Raw genomic sequence first — 13,671 nt, 5'->3', positions numbered from 1 at the left:
CGTCCTCTTGTCTTTTCTAATCCTGTGACTGAGATGCAACCCGAACTGTGCGGTTTTTGTGTTTTTGTCCCAAAGAATTACGACATGTCGTATCTTTTGAAATGCACCTTTATGCTCTGAGGCTGCCTCCTTCTGTTTTTACACAAGTTCCAGCTGGCAGGTGCTCAAAAACAGGGTAAAAGTGCCTGGAGTGCATTTCTGAGTGGCCCCTCAACTCCGTCCATGTGAAGATTCCTGTTGGTGTTCCTGGGAGTGGCTGCTGGTTGTAGCCACTCCCCTGAGCTGTTTTTCTTAGGTGCACATACTCGCACTTTTCCAGGCGACCACGCTCTGAGCTGACGTGGGCTGAGGGCTGAGCCAGGCCCACTTCTGGAACAGCTGCTATCCATCTGCGGTTGCCGTCTCTCTGCCCCAAGAGGACCAAAACCGGCCCCCCTTTGCAAGCCACTCAGGAGCTCTGCTGCAGCCACAGAGTAGACGGCGAGGCTCTGCTGCTGGGGAGCGTGCTCAGCAGCCTTCAGCATGGACCTCCTGACCGCCTGGGCTGCCAGCAACCCGGCTGTGGCCCGGCTCCTCTGGGTCCTGCTCCTGGTAGCGGCCACCTTCCTGGTCTGGCTCTTCTTCTTCTGCTGCTACAGCTGGAACCAGAGCTCGTCATCCTCCCTGGAGCGGTACCTGGCAGGTAGGTGGGCCCTCAACACCCCCCCCAGGAGTGGGTGGAGGCCTGTGGTCGGCTTCCTCACAGATGCTGTTACTCTGAGCTCAGGACTCAGTTTCACTGAACACTGAGTGGAAAAAGTCTGTTTTTTTTTTATAAATTTCAGCTCTTCCTTTGAAGAAGGCAGAGCCACATTTTCCAGGAACTCGCAGCTAATTTTGACTGCCTCCACACTGTGGTTTGAGTGGTTCTGATGGAACATTAAGCCCATGTGAAGGGGACACAATGCTTCTTTCTGCTCACCAGTACAATAAAACTCTTATTTTTAGCACTTTGCTGTGAGCCCCCACATGAAACCTCTCCATCCTCGGGGGGGTTATTCAGAAAGTGAGCGATAACAAGTAAATGTTTTGATGTTATTCGAGGTCATGGGTCAAAAAGCAGCTGTTGCACGTGGTTATTTGCATGTTAACACATTAAAATAACAGGGTAGCAAAATGACCGTTTTTCCCACTTTTCTGTCTGTTTTGTGCCTTTTAATGAATGATATTTTTCTTCCTCGCAGTGATGGTGAAGAAGTCCAAACCTAAAGCTGCTCAGGTGAGGAAGTCTCACAGAAACCACTTTGTTTGGGGTCTCATTCTGCTCCTCTGCTCCTGTAATGCTCTCTTAAGACTTCAGAGGTCCTCGTTTGCTTATGATTTCAGGAAAGTGACTCGAATGATGGTAGAAACTAGCAACATTTTGCACACACTCTCTGGCCTGCAGCACCGGGATAAGTCTGTAATCATGAGACTTTTTCCGTACATTAAGGTTCTTTTTAAAGCTGGAGACAACATTGTCTTCCACGTCATCAGCTGAGCTCATTCAGGTTCATGTCTGGGCAGAAACGTCTGATTTTAAACTGAATCTTTGAGCTACATTTAGTCACTCTATCAAACCGTGTTCATATATCTGTTTGGATGTAAGGAATGAATGAAAAAAGTAGGTCAAACAAACAGATTCAGCTGTTTTACACTATTATTAAGACGATTTAAAGGATACAAACCGAATTAAATGGGTAATTAAATGGCCACAAAACTAGAAAAACACTACAAATAAAGAATAAAATTGGTTAAAATGAGTATTTATGCAAAAAGGAAATGATAAAATGGCAAAATATGCAGAAAAAAACAGACGGAACACATCAGATCAGACCCAGTTACTGTTCTGATGGTCAGTCAGAGCCTTCACAGCTGGACATTTCTGCCCCCAGCAGCGTTTAAACGGGCCTAAAGGCTGAAAACAGCGTGTTTTTCTTCTGTTTAGTGGAGCCATGGAGCAACATTTCTGAGAGGTAGTCTTATGGAAGGTTATTAATGTCAAGAATTTAGAAATCCATCAGGAAACTAACTGTTAACCAGTGTAATGACTTAATGTGAGTGAGGTTTTAAAAGGTCCGGCCAGGCTGTGGTTCTGGACCGGGATGATCTGAGCTTCACTCTGTTGTCATGGATCAGGAGTGAGTTTAAACGGTGCCTGAAGTTTATGGGATTTGTTAGTTAAGATTTAGACTTTATTGGCATGTAGATGCATGTAAAATCACGGAATTACTCCGCATTTAACCGCATTTAACCGCATTTACAGCGCGGCGCCTCACCACCGAGCCTCGGCAGCTCTCGGTTGTGCTTTAAGAAGTATTCAAATGGTGTTCCACCTGGAAATGTAATGAGATTCTTTCACTTCTTCCCGAGATTAACATGGATCTATAAACCAGATTTAAAGTTTAAGTCTCGGGGTGAGTTCTCACGGTCGCTCTCTGGAGCCCATCGTAGGGGAAAGATGGCCACAAGCTGCATGGGAACTAAGAATGAGCGGCCAGAGGTTATTAATGTGTGGGAACGTGACAACTCAACTGGTTACATCTTAAAAGCGCGTAAAAACGTCTTTAGTTTGATTTGCTGTAAACTTCTCTCAATGCTGAGTGAGTTCAGGTCTGAAGGACTTTTTTCCACATATGTAGCATGAATAACTGATATTGAACCGTTTTATTTTCATTTTAGGGTGAATAAAAAGGATATTTTGCAGTTTCCTGTGGCTGAGCACAGCATCGTAGTTATTAAAAGAAACTAAATGTGGACAAAGAGCAAGTTTTTCTCTGATATGTTAGTTTTTCTGTTTTTCTCTGATATGTTAGTTTTTCTCTGATATATTAGTTTTTTCTCACAGTTTTTCTCTGATATGTTAGTTTTTCTGTTTTTCTCTGATATGTTAGTTTTTCTCAGTTTTTCTCTGTTAGTTTTTCTGTTTTTCTCACAGTTTTTCTCTGATATGTTAGTTTTTCTCAGTTTTTCTCTGATATGTTAGTTTTTCTCAGTTTTTTCTCTGATATGTTAGTTTTTCTCACAGTTTTTCTCTGATATGTTAGTTTTTCTCAGTTTTTCTCTGATATGTTAGTTTTTCTCAGTTTTTTCTCTGATATGTTAGTTTTTCTCACAGTTTTTCTCTTAGTTTTTCTCAGTTTTTCTCTGATATGTTAGTTTTTCTCACAGTTTTTCTCTGATATGTTAGTTTTTCTCACAGTTTTTCTCTGATATGTTAGTTTTTCTCAGTTTTTCTCTGATATGTTAGTTTTTCTGTTTTTCTCTGATATGTTAGTTTTTCTCAGTTTTTCTCTTAGTTTTTCTCAGTTTTTCTCTGATATATTAATTTTTTCTCACAGTTTTTCTCTGACATGTTAGTTTTTCTCTGATATGTTAGTTTTTCTCAGTTTTTCTCTGATATATTAGTTTTTCTCACAGTTTTTCTCAGTTTTTCTCTGATATGTTCGTTTTTCTCAGTTTTTCTCTAATATCTTATTAAAAAGAGTTTAAACAATATATTTAAATGGATATTTTACTGTATTTGGCCTTTGGCACCCCCCCCCCGGGGGAGGTGGTGCTCCCTACAGTAGCAGCCTGCCCCAGCTGGACAGATGTGGGTCTTGCAGAAGCAGCAGGTAGAGCTCAAAGACTCTGAGGTGCACATCTGGCCTCCAAACTCCCCAGATACCGATCTGACGGCATCTGAGGGAAACGAGTCCAAGATATAAAGCTCCAGGAGTCGCAGGATCAGACACCCAGGACACCCACAGATGTTCAGAGCAGCTTTTCTGGCATCAGTAGGACCGACTCAGTATTAGATAGATGGTCTTAATGTTGTGGCTGATCGTTTAGTGTTCCTGCAGCTGACATTCTTCATATTCGTTTCCTGTAATCTGTTATCTCACTGAAGTGGCATCGCTGAGAGCACAGCCTCCACTGAGACATCTGTAACTACTCACTCAGTGTGTTTTGGCACCGTCGCTGTGAGGGTTGGATGAGCACTGTGTGGTCATTGTGCGCGATAAGTTGAAGAGACTCTCTGAAAAGGCTCCATGAGTGGAGCTCTTTGTCTGGTTGGCACCGACAGGCCGACAAAGCTCTGTTTCCTCCTGCAGCACTGAGTAAACGGACTGACATGTGAGGTCTCTGTGTGGAGAACAAAGCCGCCACGGACGCCGCCGTGATGCAGTGACCATCGGTTTCTGTATTCAGCAGACGCTTTTATCCAAAGCGACTTACAAATGAAGATATAACAGCTATATAAAAAGCTAACAATAAGCTCCATAGAAGGAACCAAGGAGTCCGACTCTGTCAGAGGGGACAGAGCAGAGATAGGGTACAGGATAGGAGATGCTCTCTGAAGAGCTGGGTTTTCAGGAGCTTCTTGAAGATAGACAGGGACGCCCCTGTTCTGGTAGCGCTCGGTAGGTCATTCCACCATCGTGGGACGACACATGAACAGAGTTTGGATTGTCTTAGGCGTGGTGTAGGAGCTGCTAGACGACAATCCTGGGACCAACGGAGGGACCCAGTTGGGACAGAAGCCTTTGCAAGAGCATTCAAGTAGATGGAGCCGTTCCATTAAGCTCTTTGTAGCTAACATCAGGGACTTGGATCTGATGCAGGCGGCTAAGGGCAGCCAGAGGAGCTCAATGAACAGAGGGGGGGCGTGTTCTTTTAGGCTGATCCAAGACCAGACGCACCGCCGCGTTCTGGACCATCTGCAGAGGTTTCACAGGCTGGAGACCAGTTAGGAGACCAGTTAGGAGACCAGTTAGGAAACCAGTTAGGAAACCAGTTAGGAAACCAGTTAGGAGTCCAGTTAGGAGACCAGTTAGGAGAGCAGTTAGGAGACCAGTTAGGAGACCAGTTAGGAAACCAGTTAGGAGACCAGTTAGGAGAGCAGTTAGGAAACCAGTTAGGAGACCAGTTAGGAGACCAGTTAGGAGAGCAGTTAGGAAACCAGTTAGGAAACCAGTTAGGAGACCAGTTAGGAGACCAGTTAGGAGACCAGTTAGGAGACCAGTTAGGAGAGCGTTGCAGTAGTGAAGGTGGGAGATGACCATGGCCTGCAGCAGGAGCTGGGGGGCATGTTGGGTCAGGTATGGTCTGATCTTTCTTATGTTTAAATGCAAAGCGGCTGAACGAGTAACCGAGGTAACGGGATCTTTGAAGGTTAGTTGGTCATCAGTCATGACACCCAAGTTTCCAGCAACCTTTGATGGAGCCAAAGATTCAGTTTGGATGCAGATGCTGTGGTGTTCGGTTGGTTCGGCTGGGAAGACCAGCAGCTCAGTTTTTGGGAGGTTAAGTTGGAGGTGATGGGCTTTCATCCATGTTGATGTGTCAGAGTTACAGTTACAGGCCGTCGGGCTCCGTTTGGACATCAAGCCATCAAATCTAAAGTGTTGAGCTGTAATCTTTGTATAAATGTGACGGTTATGCATTTATAATAAAGGATGCAAAGCTGTGGGGAGGAGTGCATGAACCCCCCCCCCCCTTAAAGATTTCAGCAGAGCTCAGAAGCGTCTCTGTGCAGAAGGAATGATTTCATGCCGACTGCAGGAAACAAAAGGCTCCTGTTTGTGTTGCACGGTGAAAATGTCACTCACACATTCTACGAATTTAAATCCACAGCATCGTACAATCCCTCTTTTCAAAGACGAACGCCCCGAAAACACTTAACTGACCACTTCTGTGCGATAAGGCCGGTCCCCGAGGCAACGGGAAGCCTCTGCACACATCTGATCCTGCAGCCAAAAAGCTCGTTTCTGCCACAAACCTTTTAATTGTAGGCTCTCCTTCTGAGGTTAGAAACGCTGCGATGTTACGGATTTATTCCACTTTAGGGAGCTCCAGTGGCAGGAGAGAGAAAACCTCATTTGTTTACCTGACAGCACCAATCATAATCAGTGTCTGGATAAAGAAGCCTTTGTCCAGCTCAGCCGGTGCATGCCAGCCAACGGGAGCTGCTCTTTAAAGAGTTCAAATCTGAGCTTTGTTCCATTTTAGCTGCTGCAGTGACTGTGTTGCTGGGAATTAAACCCTCTAAAAAGTCATTTGAAGTTGTTTCTGATTAAAAAATCTGCAATGAATCATAGCAGGTAAATAATGAAATGCTGCTTTTCTTTTACAGAGGAAGAAAAGGCAGAAAGAGAAGCCGGCGGCTTCCTTCCAGTCTGAGGAAGCCGAGCTGAAAGAGTCTGAACTGGCGGCCCCGGGTCCCGCGGCGAGGAAGAGGAAGAGGAAGAGGCGGCCGCTTAAAGCCGGGATGGAAACTGCGACTTCAGGCAGAACAAAGAAGGTTTGTTTCCTGTCGTTTCAGAACAACTTTCTCCACTTTGTTTGGCCTCAGAAGCCAGTTCAGCACATTCAGATCCATGCAGGAATCTATGTTCCGGCTCACATTTAGTGAACCAGCTCAGGTCCAGCAGCAGCTGCCACATCTGGTCACATCTGGTCACACCTTGTTTTCAGCAAGAAGCAGAGCTGCTCGAGTTTCAGCATCAAGACTTGGTCCAACATGCTTTGGTCATTTTTGGGTCGTCGGTTCTGACCTGCTGGGACAAACAGGTCTTTAATGGATCATAATCAGCTGTTTAAATCAAGATAAGACAGAAAATAAAAGCTTCAAATGTCAGTTAAATAAATGCAAACTATCATTCTGATAGGATATGAAATCCTTCTCATGCTTATTTAATAGAAATGCTGTTGTTTTAATGGTTTTAAAGTCCATTTCCTGCCATTATTAGTCCCAAATAAACTCATCTGTGTTCCCTAAAACTGTGCACGTCACAGCTTCACCCATTAAAAAACATTCTCGGTCTTAGAAGGACTTTGGTATGACTCCAGCTTCCAGTAAATGGAGATGGATGAATCCCCCCCAGCAGATGCTTTATCACACAAGGTCACATGAAAGAATGGTGTTGAATTCACTCTTTAGCACTTTCAGCGGCGTCAGGAACGCACGGCTCCTCGTGCACGTTATGAGTAAACTGACAGAATCGCTGCAAACAAGAGATTTTCCTTCAAAAAATCAGCCGAGACGAGCCTGCTTGTCGTCATGGTTTCACCCAGATCAATAGTTTTTCACGCATTTCTTCTCGGATGTCTCAGAATAAACTGAATTCGCTGCTGTTGTAGTTTAACATCTTTGGGTAAGACACACTAAGTAGCTTCTCCTGCTGACTTCTCCAGCTCGTGCTAGTAGTTTTTCATCCCATCGGCTCCTCTCAGCTCATGCAAACGAGCCGTAAGTCTCCAGGGTTCCTCCAATGTTCTTCATGGCACGTGAAGGCGGTCAGACGCGCCCTTTGGGACTGTAGGTGGTCAGATATCTGCAATTTACAACAAGCATTCATTGGCATGAAGAACTTCAAGCTGCTGTAGTTCGGATATATAATGATAGAATAATTACTACGTGACTTGCAGGCACGTTAGATAAGAGCCTCGGCACGTGGGTGCAGAGCTGGCACAGTCACCCGCATTCAGGGCGACCCCGAGTTGCTGATCCATTCCTCCACAAACAAGCAGCCCATCACCCAGAGTAGTGATTATGTAACGGCTCAGCATGGCGGTTTTTAATTTGACTGAAGTTGGCCCTGTTTGGAGCAGAAAGGAACCTGAAAAACCTGAGAACAGCAGAATAAACACAGCAGATTTTTAGCATTTTCACGTGCAGACGGAGGTCAACTGGCAGAAAATGACATCACCGCAAACATAGAGGACCAGGTTTCATTTCAAACTGCATTTTAAGAGCCTTCAGTTTAAATGTTAGGACCCTCTGGAGTCCATTGGACTGCTCATATTGATGCATCTCGATCAGTTTGCTAAAAATCCGACTCATTTTATTTCTGCTAATCTTCCTGAAGCCTTTTTTCCCAGTTTTGACCACAAAAGACCCTTTTTAAATCTGATAATTCTTAAAGTTTTACCGGAACAGCAGTCAGGCAGATGCTGAGCTCAGCACTTCCTCTCCTGTAGCTGCACTAAAAAGGTGCGAAGCTCCGATAATAATAATAATAATAATAATAATAATAATAATAATAATAATAATAAGAAGAAGAAGAAGAATGATAATAAGAATGATAATAATGATAACAATGATAATAATAATGATAGAATTATTAGTTCTTGATATTTTGGACCATTTGCTCGCATTCTATTGGTCAATCTCAGACTGACTGAATGAATTCGGGTTAATTAGCAGAACCAGAACCCGCTCTATAACGTGTCATGAGCCGCAGCCTCCGCCATCAACCTGACCTGAGCTCAGTTTTCACATGCACGCACACGCACCGAGAACGCAGACAGATCTCTGCTCTCATCCCCATCTTAACCCGTGCCCGCTGCCGCTGTATGAGCAGCATTCAGGCTGAGGCTGCAGCTCGGTTCAGTCCAGATCTGAGCATCCCAGCGCGAGGACAGGACACCGCAGGACGCAGGCGCGACTCCCGCTGCGGATGAGGAGGATGTCTAAGTTTGAGTAGATTTAACTGGGACGACGGCGCGGCCGCAGAATCGTTCTCCTTTACCATTTACCTGGGACAAAAACGGCTGGCATCCTGGATATTTTTGGCGTGAGTAAACCCGGAATGCGGCTTCTTCATAATTCAGATTTTGACGCAGTGCTGACGCTGTGAATCACATGATTTAGTGCACGTTTAAATTCTTCAGATCGGAAATAATCCGAGCCATGAGAAGAAGTGAGGGTGTCGGGTCTGTCGTCACTGCAGCCCTCGGTTCGGATCTCAGGTGTGGCAGTGCAGGTGACCTGGGGGGGGGGGTCTGGATTTAATCTGACAGCAGATCTACTCCCGATGAAGTCCTTCAGATGCTCGCAGTGCTGAGCAGGACTCTCTGCTGGCTGTCAGTGTGATGCAGTCCATTCAAACCCAACTTTTCTTCCTCCCTCAACTCCTCAGGGATTGAGGCGCGTGCTCTCCAATACTCTTTGGGGTTGCCCGGTAACCGTGTTTCACCCTGATGCTTTCAGTCTGCTTGGATGGAAGCCTGCGAAGAAGCAAACCTCTGTGAATAGTAATAGGTTAGGGAGCAGAGGACAGCAGGGGGGGGTAATGGTTGTGAAACTGTAAATCTGATGTTTGCATTGCCTTAAAGTGACAGCGACACATACTTCCTGCGTGTTCTTGTAAAAGCGTGGCTCTAAATCTTCCGTAGTGCGCTGATAGATCACTCACAGAGATGATTACGAGTCAGATATTTTAAAAAAAGCTGGTTTCTCTGGTGCCTGAAAGCAGCCTGAGGCCCCTCCCTCTGCTGAATGAGTGGCTGTTTCAGCAGCTATTACATTTTTAACACGACTCCTGTTCATACAGCCGAGTCTGCATTTCCCCCAAGGTTTGGTTCATATTTAAGGGTGACAGCCAGAAGCTGAGCTGAAAGGAGAGCAGCGAGCTGGTCGAACAGTGGCCAGATGCCCATGTTTCCATTTGTACCCGTCAATGAACCGACACACAGGGTTTGTGTTGCTGTCCTACTTTCAGAGGTTATTAGTTTCTGTTCGTTTTAATCAGAAGATTTAGTTTCCATAACGATAACAGGTCACTATTCTTCATGTTCTGGTTAATTCCACAGTTTGGTTTTTTTTATCTTCGAGGAGATTTTTGCTGTAAATTAATAGAACTGGATGAAGGCTTAAAAATACATTATTGCGCAGATTTCTTTATATATTTCCTGGCAGAATCTGAGGCAGAAATAGAGTTTTTTATCAGTTCTCAGCAGCTTTAAAGTGAATCTCTGGTCTGAGCTCCTTTATTCTCCAACACAGCCTGAACCCTCTGAGACAAGCTTTCTGTCATTTCTTTAAGGAGTCTTCAGGAATAGTTCTCCAGGCTTCTTGAAGGACATCCCAAAGCTCTTCTTTGGATGTGGGCTGCCTTTTGTTCCGTTCTCTGTCAGATGATCCCACACTGCTTCAATAATGTTGAGGTCCGGGCTCTGGGGAGGATTCATCCCTCCATAAGACCTGTTGCCACTGATTTTCAGTCCACTTCTTGTGTCATTTGGCACAGCTCAGCCTTTTCTCCCTGTTTCCCTTCCTTAAGAACGGCTTCTTGACAGCCACCCTTCCATGGAGCCCATTTCTGATGAGGCTTGGGCCAACAGTAGATGGATCAGCTGAAGGTCCAGATGCATCTCTCAGGTCCTGTCAGGTCACAGCTGGATTTTTTCCTCTTTCTTAAGGACATCACTTTCAGATCCTGTTCATCTGCTGGAGATAGTTTTTTAGGCCTGACACTTCTTCTTTTGTCCTCCACTTGTCCAGTTTCCTCAAATGTTTTAAGGACACACTGCACACCATGCTGAGATATGCCAAGTTTTCAGCTAATAGCTCTTTGGGAATCACCTTGTTGCTGCAGAAATCCTATTTTCTGTCTGTCAAACTGTGTTTTCTTTGCTGTTTTTCATAGATGCAGCTAAAGAAATGGGAACAAATGATGTGTCTTTGTGACAAAGTGCCTAAAGATTCAGTTTAAAATGGCTTCTTTGCTAAGTTGTCTGTTCTGTGTCGACACAACACTGGTTCATCCCTTGAGTTAGGAGCCTTTTTTCTGCCTGAATGCTTCATAGGTCAGAGTTCAGTGGCTTAAAGAAGAAAAGCTGCAGAACTATTGCTCAGGACCACTTGAAAGTTTACAGGAAAGTCCGGCTGCTTGGAAGGAAACGGAAAGAAATGAGGGCTGATCGGGACGGATCCACAGCACTGTAGAAATGATCAGAACCACAGAGTCGCAGCTTCACTACAAACATCACATAGTCTGAATTAACATTGTGCAGAATCTGCAGCCGATGTTTCTCCTGGGACTTTGTTCATCCAATCAGAGCGGCTGTGGCGCTGCAGCCAGCGCCCCGTTCAGAGCATCCTGCTGATGACTCAGCTGAAATGAAGATGGGAGCATCGTCGGATAGTTCAGTGTTTCAGCAGCACCTGAGTCTCTCCTCACAGCAGCCCTCTGAATAACTCTGGCATGGAGCGTTTCTGGGGAAAAGTCCTCCTCCTCCTCTGTGGTCTGAGCTCTGGGCTCAACATTAGGTCTAAATATAGCTGTTGTAACACAGGGCCGGGCAGTTAGTCTTTGTTTTTCCATGTCCTGACATGCAGCAGTCTTTGATTCATCTCCCACCTTTACTTCCCCTGAGCAGTGACCACTTTCTTTCATTTTTACATAATATTTTCTTTTCATTTTGTCGTCACAGTTTGACTTTAACCTGATTACCCTGAAATCCTTCTTATTACTGACCCCCCTAAGAATGCAACAAAAGGTTTTGATGTGTGATGTTTCCTCTGGACGGAGACACCTGCTCACCTGCCGGGGCGCCTGTTTCTTTAAGAGTGTTGCATCATGGGCTTTTGCTCGACTACCTCAGCTTCACTTCACTCCCAACCTCAGGGCTGTTGGAGAGTGTTGAAGGAGAATTGATCCTCTCAGCCTACAGCGTCACAGCAGCCTGAATTTAACTGGCTGGACTGTAGTTGTTGCACCTCCAGGAAAACTTTGGGGTTTGGATTCGAGCAAACATGAGCTATCCAGCAGAAATATTCCATTAAAGTTTCTATTTCAGCAAACAAGGCGTCATGGAAGCACATTTACTTAAAGATTTAATCTTAAAAAGCAACAGAATCTTTGTGTGGACCCTTTTTTTTTTCAGAAATCCTTTCACACTGATCAGTTTCGTCCATCTTTCCACCTACAGCTGAACAAATTATGTAATTTGTTATGATTATGATTATCAGCTGAAATGATGTAAATGATTTAAATCGGTGCTCCTGATTTCTAATCAATCAGGAGTTTGGAGAGTTTTTGGAGTCTGGCAGGAGATGGAGATAAAGTGAAGAAAAAGATGTTTTTTCTTCAGAATATTCTTAACATTTATATTATTTATTTATTTTATTATTTATATTTATTTTCAGAAAGGTTTTGGGTCAGTTTTTGTTAGAAAAACACCGTAATATCAGAACATCTTCAGTTTTGGCACGAGCAAAAATCCTGGTGGCGCTAAGGCTGGATTCCCCTCAGAGGCCATGGATTATTGTCTGTTTTTTTGTTTTTTTTGCAGGTGTAGCAGCTGGTTGTTTGGTTTTTGTTTCTATTTTTGTTCTGTTTCCTCTTCTTTCCTCTTCTTCTTTCCTTGTCCCCCGGTCCGGTTCATTATAAAACTTCCCTTGGCAAAGCAAATCTGTTTGGCATCAAAGGTATTCAGACTACAATTCTGCTGCCATAATGCTGAACAGGACAAGGGGAAAATAAATAAATCAAATTTGATACTTTTCTAGTTCAGTTTTGCTTGGAAAAGTTGGGTCGAATGGCGTCGTTTTCCTCCTCAGCTGACGTGTTTGCTGTATTTCTCACCATTATCAGCTTATATGTTACGTCTGCGAGGGACTCAGATCTCTGCAGCCAGCTGGGAAAAAATGGGAGCATTATCTGGATCAATATTCAGCCTGAATGATATTTAAAATGTCTGTTTCAGTTCCAGTCAGCCTAGTTTTATAGCATCAGTTCACAGAAACCCCAGACGAACGAGCTGTTAATCATAGCTGCATTCATATCCTGCTGCTTATCCTTTGTGAACACAGACTATGGAGGAGGTGAAGGAGAAGCCCAAGAGGAGGCCTCTGGTCCGGGCTGCGTCTGAGGAGAGCTCCAGCGACCTGAGCTCAATCAGCTGCTCTCCGTCTCCTGGAGACACGCTGCCCTGGAACCTGCCCAAACACCATCGCATCAAGCGCTCCAAGTCCGCCTCGGGGGATGTTCTGGACCCCGCAGAGAGGGCCGTGATCCGCATTGCAGGTAAGAGGCTCGCCTGGGGTGTGAGTCAGACCTTTAAAGTCCTATAAACTCTTTATTTATCTTCCTGCGGCAGCTTTCATTCACTTGTAATGCGGCTCCTTGTGAGGAGGCTCTGCTCTGACGGCTTTCGGATGGTGATGTGGAGGAGATCCTGTTTTATTAGCATTTATTAGCACCGATCTGTTTGCAAACCGGTGGTTTCTGCTCTAATTTGATCCAACTTCCCTGTGTTTATTACTCGTTAATTAATTCAGAGCCTTGCTGTCTGTGTTTGTTTGTAGTTTTCTGTGCAACGGGACATTTTCACGCTGTTGAATGGGCTGAATATTGACTTTGAGGTTGTTGCACCAGTGCTCTGTGTGGCAGTCATCTCTGGTATTGATCTGATTGGGTGGGGTACTGCAGTGTGACAGTGTCCCTGCAGAGGTGGTCGATGTGCTACAGTTTAGGAGGTTTTCCTCCCTGGAAAAAGAGCCGCCTGAAACGTCCTCAGGATTAGAAAACATCAGATAAGTGTGACTGTTTGAATGTTGTCCCTTTGGATCATTGGCCTGATGAGAAACTCAAGGCTGCAGCTTTAGCTCTGGAGACTGTTTGTTATCTAGCTGCAGACTGTGGTGACTAACACTAGATAACGTGTCAAAAAGACTCTGTCAAGGTTTCTGTAGCTTCCTCTGGTGTTTATTATCCATATAACAGACAATCCTGACATTACTGTGGCTCTGAAGATTAAAAAAAGGTCAAAGGTGACTGGTTTTCCATATTTAGTCTCAGAGCAGCGCTGAAGGTTGTTTCACGGCACCAAACACAGAAGAACACAAACACTCTGGTTTATTGTTCTTACTATTAAATTTAC

The 13,671-nt window shown here is 44.7% G+C and overlaps 1 protein-coding gene across 2 annotated transcripts in view; it reads left to right on the top strand.

The window, feature by feature from the left end:
• The first annotated feature begins 8,477 nt into the window (after positions 1–8,477).
• The window catches only part of pleca (plectin a), a 132,186-nt gene continuing 126,992 nt past the window's right edge, over positions 8,478–13,671 (top strand). For both annotated transcript variants that reach the window (XM_072370792.1, XM_072370791.1), the window contains exons 1-2: positions 8,478–8,579; positions 12,602–12,815. In XM_072370792.1, coding sequence (XP_072226893.1) covers positions 12,605–12,815 — 211 coding nt within the window. In that variant the 5' untranslated portion in view covers positions 8,478–8,579; positions 12,602–12,604. The remainder of the gene's footprint in view (positions 8,580–12,601; positions 12,816–13,671) is intronic.

Source organism: Leuresthes tenuis, unplaced genomic scaffold, assembly GCF_036924035.1.
Source record: "Leuresthes tenuis unplaced genomic scaffold, fLeuTen1.0.hap1 SCAF_18, whole genome shotgun sequence".
Classification (NCBI taxonomy): Eukaryota; Metazoa; Chordata; class Actinopteri; order Atheriniformes; family Atherinopsidae; genus Leuresthes; species Leuresthes tenuis.
Note: the sequence above shows the minus strand (reverse complement) of the source record. Positions and strands in the feature narration are given on the sequence as shown.